The sequence below is a fragment of the Stylophora pistillata genome, chromosome 13, assembly GCF_964205215.1.
Source record: "Stylophora pistillata chromosome 13, jaStyPist1.2, whole genome shotgun sequence".
Taxonomy (NCBI): domain Eukaryota; kingdom Metazoa; phylum Cnidaria; class Anthozoa; order Scleractinia; family Pocilloporidae; genus Stylophora; species Stylophora pistillata.
In genome coordinates, this window is record NC_142531.1 from 18,461,809 (window position 1) to 18,480,175 (window position 18,367).

An 18,367-nucleotide genomic window follows, 5' to 3' on the forward strand; every position below is an offset into this window, starting at 1 on the left:
TTACCAACTGCACTTTAAGATGGCGTAGCCAGCCGACATAATTTTCCCACCCACTTGACTCTTATAATGTGACCCTTGCAAATGTTGAAACGAAAATTGAACTTTCTTAATTTAAGGAACAAGCCTCCAAAAAGTTGAAAGCTGGCAGTACCCCTGCTTTGGCATTTCAAAGAATAAAGAAAAGGATAAAAAAACCATTTTTTTGGGGGGGGGGGGGTGGGGGAGAGGGAGGGTATCACTTAACTTGCTAGTTCCAATCTTACCCCCCCTCCTCTGCCTTCTCATCCTTGTGGCATGATGGGCTGCACTAGAATTTCCTAAAATAAATAAATAAATAAATATGTAAATTGAAGCTCCCCCAAAGGGGCTTTTCAACCACAATGTAAACTAACTTAGTGCTTAAAAATCCCCACTAGCAGGAGGCAGACCAGTGAGCTATTTACAGAGTGCAGCCGAGGAGTTGAACCAGGGGCAACTGAGAACAAATCCAGTGAGTGGCAGGGTGAAAGACTTGAACCCGGGACACCGGATTACAAGTTCAGCACCCTAACCACTCGGCCACGCTGCCTCCTTGTGGACTATTGCAGTTTTCATACACTCTGAATGGATAAATAGGTAATTTCTTCTTACAATATCAATATATTTTCTGGTAGAGAAGTGATAAAAAGCAGGAAGATATCAACTTAGGATATTGTTTGATTGAGTATCAACCTTAAGAGTGAAAAGGCAAAACAGAGCGTCTGGAGAAAACTAATACTCCATCCTCACCAGCAAAACATGTTTTGATAAACAGGATTTAACCAAATGAAAATCAGAATCAGAGAACAGAAAAACTAAATTTTCTGTAAGATTCAAGTTATCACTAACTCGTATTTATGATGTGCCACATTCGAAGGCAATAAACATCAGTTTGAGCAGCTTCTATAAGAAAGAAATGTTGGACTGTCCAAAAGAATTAACAGCTTTCACCCTTTGAACCCTAAAGTGACTAGCTTCAAATTTTCTCCTTACAATATAACCCCCGAGTCTCGTATCAAGGTCATGAGAATAAAGGAAATGATCATTAACAAAAGAAGTTCTTGATTAATAGACAAATTCTCCTTGTCAGCAACTTAAAAATGTATAGAGAATAGTATGGAGAAAATGCATACTGATGTTAGAGAGTAAAGGGCTAAAACATGTTTGAGCTTTGATGAGCCGGAATGGAGTACAGCATGTTATATAGTAGGTTAAATAAAACTTCATCTCACAATAGTGTAAGGTTTGGAGAAGATAACTTTGCCATTCTTTGAGAATTCACCAATGAGAACTCAACTGTGCACAATAATTCATTTTTTAATAAAAATCAATTACATTTTTCTTGTAAAATATTATTTAATTATAAATATGCTTTAACTTTAAGGTGTTTAAAATAGGCGAATATATTTTAATTACAGCAATCAATGATCTAAAATGTCTGGCTCCAAATGTCACTCTTTTCACTATCACATAACTCTTTGCTACAGAATCTGATGTTACACTATGTAATTATCACCTTTGCACTCGCACAGCACGCACAACTATGCAATCCACATAAGCACGAGCACCGCATTCTGTATAAATTATAGTGATCTTGTAATGAATAAAGAGGTTGTAAGTTTAAACATGGATCTGAGCAAACAACACTGACATATCTAATGATTGGTTTTAATATAAAGACCAGTATTTGGTAATGTAGAGGATATTACATGGCCGCGCGGGGATACAAATTTTATCTTCTCGTGCTGAAAGTATCTCTCACTTGTTCGCTGCGCTCACTCGTGAGAGAAACTTGTATCCCCAAGCGGCCATGTAATGTTCTGTTTATTATATAGATACTGATGAAATTTCCACATAAAAGACAACTTTTTTTATTCATTTTTGAAACAGCAGTTGGGTAATTATGTTGGTAACCATGGCCACACCAATATCCTCACATGTGAAAGATAAAAATAGTATCTTCACTGCACGCGGTGAAAATATGATTTTTTAGTAAAAGGAGAAATCCTGGTATTTCATCAGTATCTCTATACTAAAAAGTGATATAAGTCTTATGAGTGTAAGATATCCAGTGGCAGTGTTACAAACTTTCATCTTTATTCTTTTGTCACTGCTTTGCAAATCTGATAAACCCTTGTATGCCTGTTAGTGATTTAGTATACTTTATATCATAAGCTGATGGAATTAAAAATGTATTTTGAGTGGTTCTTACTTAATAATATGATCCACTGGAGGACAGATGCAAAGGCAATGTTGCTCCATTATCGTGTAAGACAAATAGCTTTCATGTTGCCATGGGTCTGTACAGTAACAGGTCAAAAAAGATGTCAAATTTTGGTAAGGACATCAATAATGCACCCAGCTGTGCATTTTATCAGATTTTGACTTCATCTGTGACTTACCATTGAGCAGACAGAAACATGGAATCTGTTTGTTAATTTTTTTCTATACTTAGAATAATGTTATACTGAGTCATTACAGAACTTTATAAATGCTTTCACATCAAACTCAAAACAAGTGGGAGCAATTTAGCAACAACTGTCTACTACATTTTCTTTCACATTTTTCATTCAACCTAAAGTAAGACAGATGACCTAAATTTATGAATAATCAATAAATAATCTTAACCAAAGAGGATTGTAGAGCAAATGTGCAGCAGAGGAATAAAAATGACCCATGAGAAGGCTCTCATTATTAGTGCTTCAGCATGAGTGTTGCTTCATCTAATGGGAAATGGGGAAAAATGGGAAATGGGGAAAAATGGAAAAATAATGGGAAATTTGGCAATAGACATTCCACTGGGTGGCTCTCCTTGTCCACTATTTCCTGGTTGAATTGGAATTAGGAATGTTGGTTTTTGCAGAGGGAGGAAAACTGGAGGACCCAGAGAAAAACCCTTGGAGCAAGGGCGAGAACCAACAACCACCTCAGCCCACATATGACGCACGCAGGTCAGGGAATTGAACCCTGGCCACAGTGGCAGGAGGCAAGCACTCTCACCACTGCACCATCCCTGCTCCCCTTCATCTACAGAAATAAAAGGCCTTAAGCAATGCAAACCAGTGAGAGGCCCTGGCAAAACTCACCAAATTGTCTCAATTCTTTCTGTTAGGGGACAAACCAGCATCTTGCTGCACTAATATTGAGAGCCTGGTCACAGATTATGAAAATGAAGGCTCAAGAAAAACAAAATTGCTGCAAAATCATTTACAGAACTAAACAATAACAACGATGAAAAAATACCAATTCAATTTTTGAGTAAGAACAATAAAGATGTGATGATGACATTACTCCTCTTTAGCCACAAAATAAATATGGAATATTTCTCCAATTTTATCATAATATATCACTAACTCACTAAAGGATCCCTGATGCTGGTGTTAAAAATGGAGCATTAAATGTGAAGAACACTGCACATTGAATGAACTGGTTTAAGATACAACTCCACAAACCTGGAAAGTCAGGTAATCAAAATCCATGTCTGAAGTCAACTTAGCAAATTATTTAATAATTTCAATAAGTTTTTTTTTCTGTTATTCTCTAAATTCAAGTCATGGGAGCTGAACCGAAAAAAAAAAAAAAAAAAAAAAAAAAAAAACCAGTACTACTGAAATGTACCACAAACACCAACACAACAACTCTAAATTAAATGGGGTAAGTTTCTAAAGAAACTTTGGTGCAGTATGGATGGGGACACGATAATTTGGTTTTAACAACTGAGTTGATAAATAAATGTAAATTGGCCATGTTAGAGTTATGTATGCTACTGTTGATGTTGTTGTTTTTGTTTAAGTTCATTTAGTAGATTGGGAAATTTTGGGTTGTTCGTTGGTGGTTATAAACTTGAGGTAGGTGATTGCATTTGGTGCAGGGGTTTCAATCAATTCTCAATTAAAACAGCTGCTAATGGTGTAGAAGGTGGCTGTGCTCTAAGATGAGACCAAAACACAAGAGCTAGCAAAACAGGCTAAACAGGCTAAACATGCAAGACAGGCTAAACAGGCTTAACATGCTAAATACGAGCTAAACAGGGGCTAAATAAGCTAAAGAGAGGTTGAAGAGGGGTGTTACAGGTGGCAGTAGACAGCTGCACACCAGCTTTTATTGAAGCCCTTTTTTTATGTATATCTTGTTCTATGTAGTTAACCTTGTTTAAATATTTAACATCTAAAACTTTTCTCTCTTGCTGTGGTCAAATAATCGTAGCAGAGGAAGTTAGAATTTAGTCCATCCTTACAGTGAACAAATAAAATGAATTTACAACTCATAAATTTTCTCCTTTTGTCGTGAGCCATTATGTTGGTCCTTTAGATGCCTGATGAGTGTGTTCCCTCTTAAGGTCTTTCATGGAGAGCTTTAAACTCAGGGACTGTTAAAAAGAGTATGTTAAATTTTGTTATATTGGTTGTTTGTATACCATGTCAGTCTTTTCCATCTGTCCTCAATCATCCCAGTTCCCTTTTGTTCTATTTTCAATTTGTCAGTTTGGTGTTTCTCTATAGCAACTTCAATTGAGTGTCAAAAGTATTAAGAAATTCATCTTTATTCCAATCCAAAAGAAGGTTACAACAGTGACTAAAGAACGAACAATGAAACAGCGAGGTTAATAGTTAGATGATGAATAGGAGAGCACATGTAATTCCCTAGAGAGTGTCACATGGTCTTATCCAACGAATCACATTACATGATTATTATTTCTCCAACAAAAAGCAACTGCTTTAGATTTGTTTTCCTTTGCTCAGAAAAATTTGTCCACATTATCAGCTAATTTGATTCAAGACTAAACTCAATTGTGACTTGGTTAGCTGCATTTTCCGGCATTCCTGGCAGTTTGCAAAATACAAAAAATTTATTTTGAGTCCTTACTGGCTCCTTTTGATTTTGACTGTGGTAACTTTGGTTTGCATTTTATGATGCTCAATTGAAATGCCCCCACCCTCCCAAAGTAATACTTAATTTTATCTTTACATTGAAAATTTTGAAAATCCCACCACAGAACAACCAAGCTCCTTTGCCATGTGAATAAGTAGTGTGACTGTGGCTTAAAAAGCCAAGTATATAATCACAAGTGATTTCTGACCTTGGTTCTTTCAAAGCATATTAGATCAATTACTCAAGTAAATCATATCCCTAATTCCAGTAAGAATCTTAAATCATTATACCACCAATTCAATCAATGAGTAAATTGGAGTTTATACTCAGGAAACAAAATACTATAACAGCTAGTCTCTGCATTGTCTACACTTGCAGGTAAGTTGTCATACCAAAATATGCTGTAAATATTGAACAAAAGAAACTGGTCTGACAGTTGCCTTACCGCTGGTATCAGGGAATCCTCCTGCATTAAGTTCTTGGGTAAATTTCTAAGCCTTTGGTTTGTCTCAAAGAGCCTGTTGAATGACAGTTATGTAACAATTACCAAAAGACACCAAACAACAAGGAAACTAACCACTAAAACTAGCTTTTATGCAAAGGCAATAATCACAGTACTGAACACTTATGAAAAAAACTCAGGCCTTGCTTTCACTACTGCTCAAGTTGTGTTCATCACTGCCAAGATTCCTTTCTTATAAATTTCTTAATCCACAGTTCACTTTTTATCTTGGAACCTGCTTGCAGGTTTTGCCTTAACAAACAAAAAAAAAAACATTTTGGGTTACAAATAAATTTAGTTTTAGGAAAAAACATTTTCTCTCTGGGTTGTTCTCAGTTTCTTTGTCTCCTCATTGGGACACAAATGAAAACTGAGAATCTTCTCCTAAAATTTTACCACCCTAGGTTAAAACTCAACTCTACAACATAGAGATCTGCATATAATTTAAATGCTGTACATTTAGTTCAAACATTTAGTTCAAACATTTAGTTCAAACATTTAGTTCAAACATTTAGTTCAAACACTGAAAATCCATATTCAGTGTTTGAATAACAGAACAACAGGGTTACTTTGACTTACCCTGGACAACGCTGAAGATCTTTTGGAGTAAGTGCTGATTTCATCATTGCCAGAGTAGTTCTAAAGAGCACTTTTATTCCTAAAGGAAAGAATGAAATTAGAATACATATACATACCTACATACATATACATAGGTTAATTGACCACTCCCCATAGGGGCTTTTCAGGGCCAACACCCACCCATCCCACCCAGGGAAGAACATCCACCACACAGTAATTTCATGTGTGGGAAATTAACGTCTCCTACCCCTAACCCTGCAGGAGACGGGGCCTATGGTTTACTTGTCCTTATCCAAGAAGACTCAAATATCTATCCATTTCTTGATTATAGAAAGGTAGAAAATTCTCCTCACTTATTTTAAGACCATGAGTATTGGTCTGGCCGGTCCAATATGGTCACTTGTATTGGCTTAAGTTAAAACTGACTACCCTACAAACTAATGAAAAATACTGTGACTCAGAAAAGACAACTTCATATTCAAATCAAAATTTCAATGAAGCAGAGAGTTTCCATCAAATTCATTTAATATATTCATACAGTTTTGCATCAAAAGTACTCTGTATCCCAGCAATGATATATAGCCCACCTCCACATTAATGAGCAAAACAAGACAACAAGGACATGTGCAAGACAAATTCCCCATGGCCTCCCCACCATAATTTAATCAATCTGACCCATGCATAGAAAATCTCTCTAACTGTTTTTCAATTTCAAATTAAAATTTTTCTCTTCCTCTCCCACTTTGATATTCTTTTTGTCTTCATGCATGATTTAAAAAATTAGCCAATAACATTAAAGAAGTCTTACCATGACAGTGAAAACTGACTTGGACACTTTTGCCTACTTTTCTTACTTTGTTACCGAGTTGTGTTTAGTTGTTTTTTTTTTTCAGCTTTCTTTCATGCAAATTTGTTACCCCTTTGTTTGGGAACTTAAGAAGTCTTAGAATTTTAATTCAAGCCAAATGTTGTGTTTAATTTAACAAGTTCAGTACATATTTTTCTATGGAGTTTGAACTCTATTCTTTTCCTTTGTAAGAGGATTTTTCAAACTGTAGACCAACTACTTCTCAATCAATCAAATATAACTCTTAGATCCACAGAACAAACCTTCACAAAAAAACATGTCCCATACTCGCAGTACAGTGGCAAATGGGAGGTTCCTAGAACATTAATAAAATGTATATTTAACAAACGTATTTACTCTTTCATTCCAAGACATGATTGACATTTAACTTCTCCCTGCTATATCCATCCATTATTATGGATGAAATGTAATCAATTAGCACTTAGTATTTCTAAAACTAACTTTATTCTTTTTCATTCCAGTAAACTTAAACCTAATTAGTCATTAAGAATCAAAATTGATGATGTACTTGTTAAACAAGTTGACTCCACTAAGTACCTTGGCATAACATTTGATTCTAACTTAACATGGAAAAGTCATATTAATGAGCTTTGTTTGAAACTATCCAAAACTGTAGGTATCTTGTCTAAAGTGAGACACTTTGTCAACAAAGATATTCTTGTCATGCTTTATTACTCCCTTATCTATCCATTCCTCACTTATGGCGTCCATGTCTGGGGTTTAACCTTTCCCTCGTTTCTAACACAATTATTTATTATCCAAAAAAAAGCAATCAGAATAATATCTTTCTCTGAACCAAAATCCCATTCTGAGCCTCTATTTAAATCCCTCAATCTTCTTAAGCTCCATGATGTTATTGAATTACAGATTCTCTCTTTCGTATATCAGTGGTCACATAGACTGTTACCCCCTTGTTTCAATAGATATTTCAAATTTACTTCTTCTGTTCATTCCTACTCAACGAGGCAATCATGTAACAGAAATCTTTATGTAGCCTCAGTTAATACTACTCAATATGGCCTATGGTCCCTAAAATTCACTGGGCCTCACCTTTGGAATTCCTTACCTACAAGTATAACTAATTCAAATTCTCTTAGAATATTTCGCAAAAGGTACCCTGAAGAACTCTATACTTAATAATTGTTACTCTTTTTAATTATCTACTTTAGTGCATGAAGTATCCAGCAAACAGGTGATGAGAATATTCAAACTTATCAGGTAGAAGTTGTTGTCTTGATCTAGCACCAAATTCTCGTTACTAATTTGCAAAGAGATGTGTAGCAGCCAGAAAAGAGAGTTAACTATCAGATCTTGGGTGTTGATGGGTTAAAAAAATATTTCCATATAATAAGTTCTCACCTAGCCAAGAGACACATAAACCATTCTGTCATGTACATCAAAGGGTCTATGTGGTGCATTTTCTGAAAGATAAGAAATGAAAAACTAGAAGTTAGAATTTTTCAATGAGTAGAAAATATATTAAATAAAACAAACAGTTTCTTCTGTGGCTTTACACTTCTGTTTGGCTTTTCTTTTCTTTTAAGATGTTCCTGCCATTAACAGCTTTAAATTGTGTTGTAGAACTTTGAAGAGGCTGCATCCAAAGGTGAGGAGTTCTTTCCTTTTAACAACAATATTTCTGGCGTACTCAATTCATTCCTGTTCAAACAAACTGAATGTGACAAATGGTTAGTAATATAACAGCATAACATACTTACCATGTGTTTAGCAATATGAGGTGCACATTTTTCTAGCAGACCACCAAAGATAGCCCCATCCAATTGGACAGCCTCCTACATTTCAATGAAAAGTAATTGTTATAAAATGCATTATTGACCATGTGTGAGGTCAAGATAGCCAAATTCTTTTCTTGTGTTTTTAGGGACTGAGACAAAGTTGAGGTCCATAAAAATGCAAAAAAGAACAAGGCTAATATCCAGCCATCTTGACTGAACATTGGTCAATAAAGGATTTATAGTACATAGCAAAAGTTTCCATGAAGCGCATGGTAGGAGGGATTGTTTGAATGATAGTCATTTTAAGATTATCAGAAAGTGTCAAAGCAAATTTGATTGTTTAGTGTTTGAAATGCTTTATATTAAGAAATTCAAACCTAATCTGAACGTGCAAACGGACTCCATATGTGCTAAACTTTTTGTTTAACCCGCAAAATTATTTTCTCTTATTGTTTGTTTTTAGTATTTATAGAACTTATTTTTATACATTTTTGACTTGATAATGACGTTATGTTAACGTCGAAACGTCATCCATTTTTAATTAGCTTTCTATAGCTTTTTATCGTTTTAAAATTTTACAATGTTATCAAGCAACATTTTGTCGCAAGTTTTTATCGTCAAATGTTATTCCAAGTCACTTCTTCTACGTATAGCAAAAGTACTTGGCTTAAATAAGAATCAAGAATGACTTGTTTATTTTGAGAGCAGAGAAAGAAAGCCAACTGTGTTTGTAGCACAATAACCCCATGAGGGTCGTTTAAGTTTTCTTTATTTTGACTGTCTTCTACTGCTTTTTGCAACTTCATCACCAAAATTGTCCACAAAATACGAACTTTGTCGGTCTGCTACATGCACTTTTCATATCAAAGCAGGCAATTCCCAAGGGGAAGTCAAGATTTGCTTCATATTGTCCATGGCACTGCCAGCTATATTCATAATAAAAAGATTTTATTAGAGAAATTTCAACTAAGTGTTGAAAGCAATCCCAGATTGCATTGGTTTAGCTTAACTTTTCTCCAGAGCACTTGCACTGCCCTCTTCCCTCTTGTCTAGAAGCCTATAACACCAGATTCTATCAGTGATATTTTTAGGAAATTGTTTTGACTTACTAATTTGGGCTTGTAGTATCCAGGAATGTATCTTTCACAAATCATAACCAAACACCAGAAGGCTTCCTGTAAAAAAAGGAGAGAAAGAGTTTCACCCATTAAAATGTCAACAAAAGGCAACTGGTGGGCAAGGTAAGCAGGTAAAGTCTGTACTTGAGCCAAATGGCTCATCCAGCCAAAGCTCACCCCCAGTTTCCACAGCATGAAGCAACTAGGAGTATTACTACTCCCTCCTGGATGGGATACCATTCCCATCATAAAGTTACCCCCCCCCCCACCCCGGCATATTAACAGGCATTCCTAACGATTTGCCAGTACCCATTTATGCTCCTCAGGATGGAGGAAGGCACTTTAGAAGCAAAGTGTTTTGGACAGCAACACAACACAAATATCCTGCCAGCTCCTTAACCTGGACCATAGAGACCTAGTTTTGTTTAATTATCCGCATAATGCAAATGAATGAAAGAACTCAGTGGGATTTGGAGGGTCTATTTTTGAAGAGGAATGAAAACCAAAGAACCCAGAAGAAATTAACACTGGAGCATTAATTAGATCAAGAACCTGAATCCACATTTGATATCAGGTCTGGTTAGTGAAATCTGGCCACACCAAAGAGAACTGACTTAAAACTGACAAGGAGTATCCCAGATTCAACACGAGGGAGTTGTAATTTTTTTAGTTACAGAAACTGGAATAAGCTCCTCCACATATGCCTCTTGCCTCCCCAAATGCTGACTTTAACCTTTTTTTATTGAGAGTACCTAGGTCCAGAGTTGTCTGACTTTACTGGCTCACCTCAGCTGTCATGTGCATTAGAAGGACTGCTGCAACTGGAGCCATTGCCTGTGCAAAACACGGCAGATGAACAATTCGTCAGGTTTAAAGATCGTTCTTAAATTTGATCACCAAAATTAAAATAAATATATCTTATTAGATGTTTTGTTGTGTAGTATCGCTGAGTATTTTTACGAGTTGTGCTGTATTTTGATGAGCCCGTAGGGCGAGTCAAAATACAAATAACGAGTAAAAATACTCAGTGATACTACACAACAAAACGTCTAATAAGTTATTTATTATCAACACGCCAAACTGTTGTTTCTGCAGGTGAATTTCGCGGATATTTATTTACGGGGAGTGCGTGACAGAAGGATGCGAAGCGAAACAGAATTGGCGCGTTGTTGTGTCGCTGTTTCTATTTTCTTCATTAAATGAAGAAATTTTCTGGTCATCAAACTGTTTTTCTTCGTTCGATTCATCTAATGAACTTGGATCTATATTTGCCAGCCATTCTGACTCTTCGTCGTCAGAAATATGATTCAAATCGTTCGCCATTTGTTTTTTTTTTCGTAACTACAATCCAATTCTTCACTTGCACGATGCGAGAAAACCTGTTTAACAGGTACTCTACAATAGACGAGTACAAATACCGCGTGATATTTGTACTCGTCTATGGCGTTATTTGTACTCGTCTAGGTGTAGTTGGATAATAAACAAGACTATCTGCTTTACCTGACAGTATCCTGTTTCTGTATCATATTCTGCGTAAGCTTTCAAGATGTCAAATAAATCCTTCTGCCCTGAGCCATCATTTTCACTAAACAGCTCATGAAATGGGAAAGTTCTGCTGAGATCTTTAGTAATCACATCCTGCCATGCTGAGGATTCTTTCATTACCAGTTCCTAAAATAAGTCAGATATTAGAATAACATTCTAATCTCCAGTTCAAACATTGCATACACAAACTTTTATTGCAAGACTATATTTCAACACAGTGTTGCACAACAAAATATTCCTTAGGCTAATAGATAGAAATAGTGTGATTGACGACCAGGTTTTTAAGTCCTCTGAATAGGTAAGAAAGAATTTCGAGCAAATACAAATGGGAAAATAAAAAAATCAATAATAATATTGTGAAGAAAGCAGTTAGAAAAGTTTCTGTCAAGTAAGCAAGTGACTATAGTTTACATCAAATATTTCAAATAATATTTGACATCTGACACTCATATAAAGACTTCGACCTTCTGACAAAGTTACCTCCCTGATAAGATACTGATAGCTTCTAAAGAAAACGAGAAGGCCTTATGCCCCAGGTGAACTATGTTTTCCATTATAATTCAGGAGCTTCAAGGTAAAGGTAAAGTCTGTACTTGAACCAAGTGGTCTATACAGCCAGAGCTTATCTCAGTTTCTATAGTATAAATGGACAAAGAGTTTTACCACTCTCCCCTTGATGGACTATGAGCTCAACTCAAGGTCACCCCAAGTATTTCATCAGGGTTCCCTGACAATTTTCCAGTACTGAATAATACTCCTGGGAGGAGAGGGGCACTACAAGAGTGAAGTGTTTTGTCCAAGAACATAACACATTGATCCAGCCAGGCCTTGAACCCAGACCTCTTGCCCCAGAGTCCAGTGCACTGACCATTAGACAACTGTAAGTTTCAAAGCCAACTAACTTACAAAAACTTGGCTTTCAAAGTTCTTCAAGAAAGCAACATTTCAAAGTTTTGTACACAAATCGACAATCAGACTATATATTTGTGGTAGTTGCCTTCCAACATACTTGAAATATTCCTTCATTTTTCTTCTTTAGATCCGCACTGCCTGATAAGTGCTGCCAAGCCTGCCCACGAACAGAAGAGGGAATACCTTTGCGGCATCTTTCCTTTACCTAGTTGGTTAAGAAAATTTAATGCATTAGTTGCATTTACTGCATTAGTTGGTTAAAGAGTATATCAAAGTAAACTCAGCTTTGCTCCAAATCATATTCTTGAAAAACCACAAAGCCTAACAATTTTGTGATTTATCATGTCATGTAAAGAGGCTTCTTGGAAATTAACAGAAGGAAGAGGTGGGTGTGAAAACATTCAGATTTTTTAACCATACAAAATTGAAGGTTGTAAAAAGGACACAGTAAATAGGGAGGATCATAAAAAAAAAAAAGACATTCTGATCATAATGTGATGTTTAAATGTCATGTCTCCCTCAAAAGCTAAACAATTTCCCTTGTCTTGTTTCTCCAAAGGGGAGGTCCCTCACAGCTTTATAACAGGTCTTAATTCAAGTTTTTTCAAAAATTTTCCTTCTAACATTACATCACAAATTTTGAGATACTGTTTATGAGGGAGGGGATGATAACATTTTCCAATAATTCCAGGGGGGGATCTGAAAAAATTTCAATCCATCAGCCAATGGGAGGGAGGTATTTCATTTTTATTGCATTACTTAAGATCTCTAGCCTATTCTCCACAAATATATTAACTCATGTATTGAACCAAACTATGTTTATCATATCTTTCCTAAATACAGAAAGAAGTATAGGCCTTATTCTATTTTTCATTCAACTTTGGAAAAAAATTGACCTTTGAGGACTTCTTTGTCATCCATTTATCCCAGTTATCTAACATGTGCACCCATTTCATTTCTCGTTGCCTTGTTACTTCATCGGGTAACCCAGTTTTGCTGTCTCTAGAAGAAGAAAGGTGGGATAAACATCACGTAAAACATTACGTAATATGACACTTCCATTTTCTCTTTAAATGTACTATTTTTTATTTTCTTACACCAGCCAAAATTTATTTTTGGCAACCATTTTGAGGTTTAAGGTTGTCATGTGGGCACTTTCAAATAGTTGGGCTTAGAGCTTAGGTAAATATGGAAAAAAGCACAGTCTTGATGTAAGAAGATTCCCCTTTTATCTAACTTAACCTCTAATTTACAAATTCGTTATTACAATAAATTTAATAATAATAATTTCGATCATACCTCTACTGCCCCTTGCTCTAAATCCGCCATGACTATGAACAAGATTGTGGTCGACAGACGGAAATTATAATGCAAAGGAGCTACAACACACTTACCAAGCTTTACACTCCACATTTCGACTGAAGAAAGTTTTTTTAAAACTACTTTAAGTTAAATTAAACACAAGTAAACTTACGAGGCTTGTTTGTGATCTCCGACAAAACCGTACCGGTCGACAGATGGACCTGCAGGTAAATTCTCGTCTGGATTGATAGGCGTGAAGCCATTCAGCTGAATATTTGGTGGTTCATAAAATTCCATGATTCCAACCAAGAAATACAGGAACAAAGTCCATTACAGCTGCGATTATTGTATCGTCATTCTTGCCAAGTCATTAAATTTCCTCCATGCAGTTCACCAGACGAGTACGTTTCAAGGACGGAACAAAATTTTGCAGCATGTGTTTCGGGCGAACGCCTTATCACCGGATAGCTATGCAAGCTAAACTACGCTTTTGATATGAACAAAAAATACTCAGAAGGCACAACCTCCTTCCGAGTCGGAGGTCATATTTTTAAATTCAGTAAATGATAAAAATATAATATTGATTTTGAGGGTGTTCTCTTTATTAGATACCGCTTACCAATAATGACTCGACCGCCGGGCGGGCTCAGCTGAGAGGCAGAGCATGTCATCAGTGCTAAATTTCTCCTTAAAGGTTTTGATACAGTATCCTTTAAACAGTCAATGAGAAGTAATGGATAAAAAACAGCAAATACAGGACAAAAGGTGTTTCCTCATCAAGGAGGACAAGGTCTGGCGCTCTCTCAGCCGAAGAGATTTGTCTGATCATAAGTCGTGAGGGAGCGGACTAAGAAAAACGGGTTATTACGCAGCCCCTAACAGTTTCTTTCGAAACTATCAGCCTTTATTCATTATTACGTAACAGCCCGCAACTAATCAGTCAATTCGTAAGACATCGCTTCATGAAGATTTATTGGGGTTACTAAATATTTGAAATCAATAAGAATTCAATGATGGTTTGTCTCAAGTAGTTATGGTGTTTTTTACCCAATTCACTCTTCAGACAGACAGCATGTATCTTCTTTGACTACTTATCATATAAGGGGCAAAATAACTGAATTGTGATCGGTCAAGACAGAGGGCATTTTTTCTTAATTTTTGTAATTGCCCCGGGCAAAACTACTTGAAAATGATTGGCTGAAAATCGCTTAGCAACGGCTGTCATGGTAAAGAAATTTCTGTTTGTTTTGTAACAATGGCGTCCCGTTTTGCACGATATCAGTAAGAAAACATTTTGCCCCTTATATTATAAACAAGTAATCGCATAGGACCGAGTAAAATTAAGGATTAATATCACTTGTGTTTTCGGAAGTTGCTGAAATTGCCCGAGTCGCGCAGCGACTCGGGCAATTTCAGCAACTTCCGAAAACACAAGTGATATTAATCCTTAATTTTACTCGGCCCCATGCGATTACCTATACATATTCCACAGGAGGCTTCTTTTTTTAAAAAAAAATGCAACAACAACAAAAACTATGACAACAATGACAGGTGTTAGAAGTGTATGAGGAATGTGCAGAAGTGGAGAAAGGAAAGGAATGGGGCGAGAGTAACGCCCTTAGCAGAGGATCTCAATGGGTTAAACCGTTGGCCGTAAAACGGCCAAAACATTTTGCTGTTAGGTGTATAAATTGACAAATTTTAATCAATAGTCACAAAAAAGTTAACTGTAAATTTTTTTTTATTTTGATCATAAAGGAAGGAAGTTAACCTTTAGCAGTAAAAGCTGACACCCCATTGAGACCCTCTCAGCAGATAAGTGAGGCCACTGTTTGCAAACTAGGGACGCTTTCCATTGGTATGGATAAAAAGGTAAACCTTTTATAACAAAGGGAACAGCGCCGAACTTCTGTTATAACGGTGTTTATTTTTTTCTTGTTAGAACCTGGTGGAAACGTGGGGATCTTCGTTGGGGTAGAGGGTCTATTATAGGGGGTCGTACATTCCGTAAACCGCCATATTTTGTTCCTTCGAAACCGCAAACCGCTTTCGTTTTTTTCTAAAAAACGACACCGCCCTACAGGTAGGACGATTATCCTCATGACCGATCTTTTAACAGCACGTGGCAAATTCTTTATATCAAATTACCTCCCCACCCCTCCCCGCATGGCCGGGGACAGAAAGGGAAGCCCTGACTGACTTGGTCTAGCCCTAAAAGGCAATCCTCTGTTAAAGAGAGAAGCTTTAAGCAAGATAAAGTTACCATTCAGTCTTCTGAGTCTCTTAACTCTATTTGAATAACCGCCACAAAAACACGCAAAAACCGAAAACCGCGAGCTAAATTTATGATTTCCCGCAACCGCACGATAATTTCTTAACCGTAAACCGCCAGATAAATGTGAAAGAAACCGCAAACCGGCACTCAAACTTGGCTTAAACCGCCAAACCGCCAGACTATAATAGACCCTCGGGGTAGGCTACTATTTAACAGCTGCTGTTCGGGAAATGAGCCCCGAAGATCACCCTACAGGCCCACACTTCATGATACTTTACGCGATTTTTGCCATGCAGCCAAGCGTACTGTCGCAAATTGACAGACCCGACTTTTTCCATGAAAAAATTAAAAGCAACACCCTTATCTCGTCCCGTTCTCCTTCTTGCAGCAAATTCTCTCTAGTTTTTCCGTACGAAGGAAAGTCGCTCATGAATGCAGATGGGTTGGCATCTGGGTTCAAGGTGATTCCAATTTGAGCTTCAGGTCAATCAAACAAATAAAACAATTAGCACGAAACCAGATATAGTCTGCAGTTTCTTCCGCCCCCATACACTAACAGGTAGGCTTTTATTGGATTCCGAGCAAGCCTCGTTTCTTTTAACACAATGGCAACAGTGATTCTTCGCCCCCGGATAAGTAGAGCTACGCGAGCTGGCGAGAGTTCTTCAAGGACAGGTGGCTATCACTGATTAGTGGTGCTAGACTCCCGGCAAACATCTCCTTGACTCGTTTCCAATCTTCCCGTGGGCGGGAAACGCGCGAAACGCGCGAACGGCGGTGCTATGAGGGCCCTGTTCGAAGGCTTGGTTTTTATTTGCTGAAGGGGTTACAAATCTAATGAATAATCGACTGTTATGACAATAAATAGCGTGCATTGTCCATTGTCAGCAGGTGCCGCTATAGTGACCTTGTAAAATATTAATTCTAACTAAGGAGGTGTTTAGGAATTAACAGTGTAACCAGCTAAGACAATAAAATAAATGTCGTGAAACAGCAAGAAACCTCTTCAAGATTTTACCATCAACCGGCATGAAAAAATGGCGACCGATTAGGTTGCTATGCTAGTAATGTTCTACTCAACAGTGCAGCGTAAACTATTCATTGTTCTGGTGGCGCATTGTGTTTTTAGACTAAACTCTCTGCCATTACCTGATGGAGCGAGAAAACTGGAGGACTCTGACTCTGGTAAGATTTTGAAATTAATTTCAGTCATTTCTTGTTATTGTTTTGATTATAACTCTTAGACGATTAAGAAACTAATTAAAATCAGATTAGGTTTAACTTTTTCCGCCATAGCCTTGGGTTTAGTAGTCTGCTACACGTTCACGGCCGTTCTTAGGGACGTCACGCAACGCTGCGTGACGACTCTAAGAACGGCTGTGTAACAGACTATGGGTTCAGTTGATGTAACTCAGAAGAGACTTAGTGGAGTCTGATATTTCCGTGGTTTGCATGACTCTTCGACTCCCACGAATGTTCAATCGATAAATTCTCCTAGGAATTTTCATATATTATCAATCAGGACCCAATTGTTCGAAAGCCGATTGGCGCTAACCCAGGATTAAATTTTAATCCAGGTTTCTATATTTCTCTGTTCAAAAGCCATTTTGAGGTATTTTTCCCAATTTTTTTCTTAGAGCATTCAATCATCAAATTGTAGACCGGCAAATGGATTTAAACTGAATTTTCTTTTAAAGCTTTCAGATCTAAAATTAATTTTCACACTAATCCTGGGTTATTTTAAGCCACCTTTGAACAACCCGGCGGAGAGAAAGAGAGATTCTGGCAAAACGTCAACAGGGCCGGTCCAGCTGAGTGGTCCGTTTCTGGAAAGTCCCGGTAACTTAACGGGCCCGAAGCCAAGCTTTTAAATCAAAATTTAAAGGATAGAAAAGCAAGTTCTAGCACACAAATTAGTCCATTTTGTTTCTTCAGCTGACAGTTTTATTGTATTATTTTCAAAACTTTTGAAATCCCCATCTTGAATGAAAACAGAACAGCTTTACGGGTCCGTTAAGTGACCGGGACTTTCGAGAAACGGGCCAGAGGGTGTCATGCAACGCCCTTATTAATTGGGATATTTAGTTCTCGGATCTTTGGGATGTCACGCAACACTCATCAGTTGAGAGAAATAGCTCTTTGATCTTTAGGATGACAAGCAACGCTCCCATCAAGGAGGGGAATTGGCTTCCAGATCTCGAGTTGTGGGATGACAGAGTTGAAATATCCTCAGATTCCCTCAGGGCTTTTATTCACTTGGGGGAAAACATCATACACTTCTAACACTTTTTTGAGCATCACCCTTACCTAGAAGATTTTTAAAATCAGGATAATTTGCAATGAGCTAATAGATTTAAACTGTTTACTCCGAACTATTATCTCAAAGTAATTTTAAAAGGTCTGTTTCGTTTTTGGCATGGTAAATATCGTGTCCGGGTACATAAGGGTCAATCGTTCATTCCATTTGTCTGAAATCGAAAGAAATTATATGTCTACTGAACTGAGTGGAATTCCAATTTATCTAAAAAAAAAAGGTGCAATTTAGAGTAAAAAACTATTCTGACTCGAGAATAAATCGCACAACTGAGAGCCAATCAGATTGCAAGGATCACTCGTGATTTTTTAAGTCGAGTAGTCAGG

General features: G+C 37.0%; 1 protein-coding gene across 2 annotated transcripts; it reads right to left on the bottom strand.

Moving 5' to 3' along the window:
- Window positions 1-1,319: 1,319 nt before the first annotated feature.
- LOC111333536 (TBC1 domain family member 10A) lies at window positions 1,320-14,045 on the bottom strand. Of its 2 annotated transcripts, none has more exons than XM_022939132.2 (12): window positions 13,625-14,043; window positions 13,047-13,152; window positions 12,248-12,355; window positions 11,194-11,364; window positions 10,480-10,527; window positions 9,685-9,750; window positions 8,558-8,632; window positions 8,199-8,260; window positions 7,082-7,134; window positions 5,972-6,050; window positions 5,336-5,408; window positions 1,320-4,387 (listed from the first exon to the last, which is right to left on the bottom strand). In XM_022939132.2, exons 1-12 carry the CDS (start codon window positions 13,747-13,749, stop codon window positions 4,313-4,315), a joined length of 1,041 nt encoding a protein of 346 aa, XP_022794867.2. In that variant the 5' UTR covers window positions 13,750-14,043; the 3' UTR covers window positions 1,320-4,312. The 2 variants fall into 2 exon arrangements, with proteins under 2 accessions (XP_022794867.2, XP_088599580.1); XM_088743454.1 differs by lacking the exon at window positions 1,320-4,387 and adding an exon at window positions 4,544-4,841 and having other exon boundaries at window positions 13,625-14,045.
- Window positions 14,046-18,367: the final 4,322 nt, after the last annotated feature.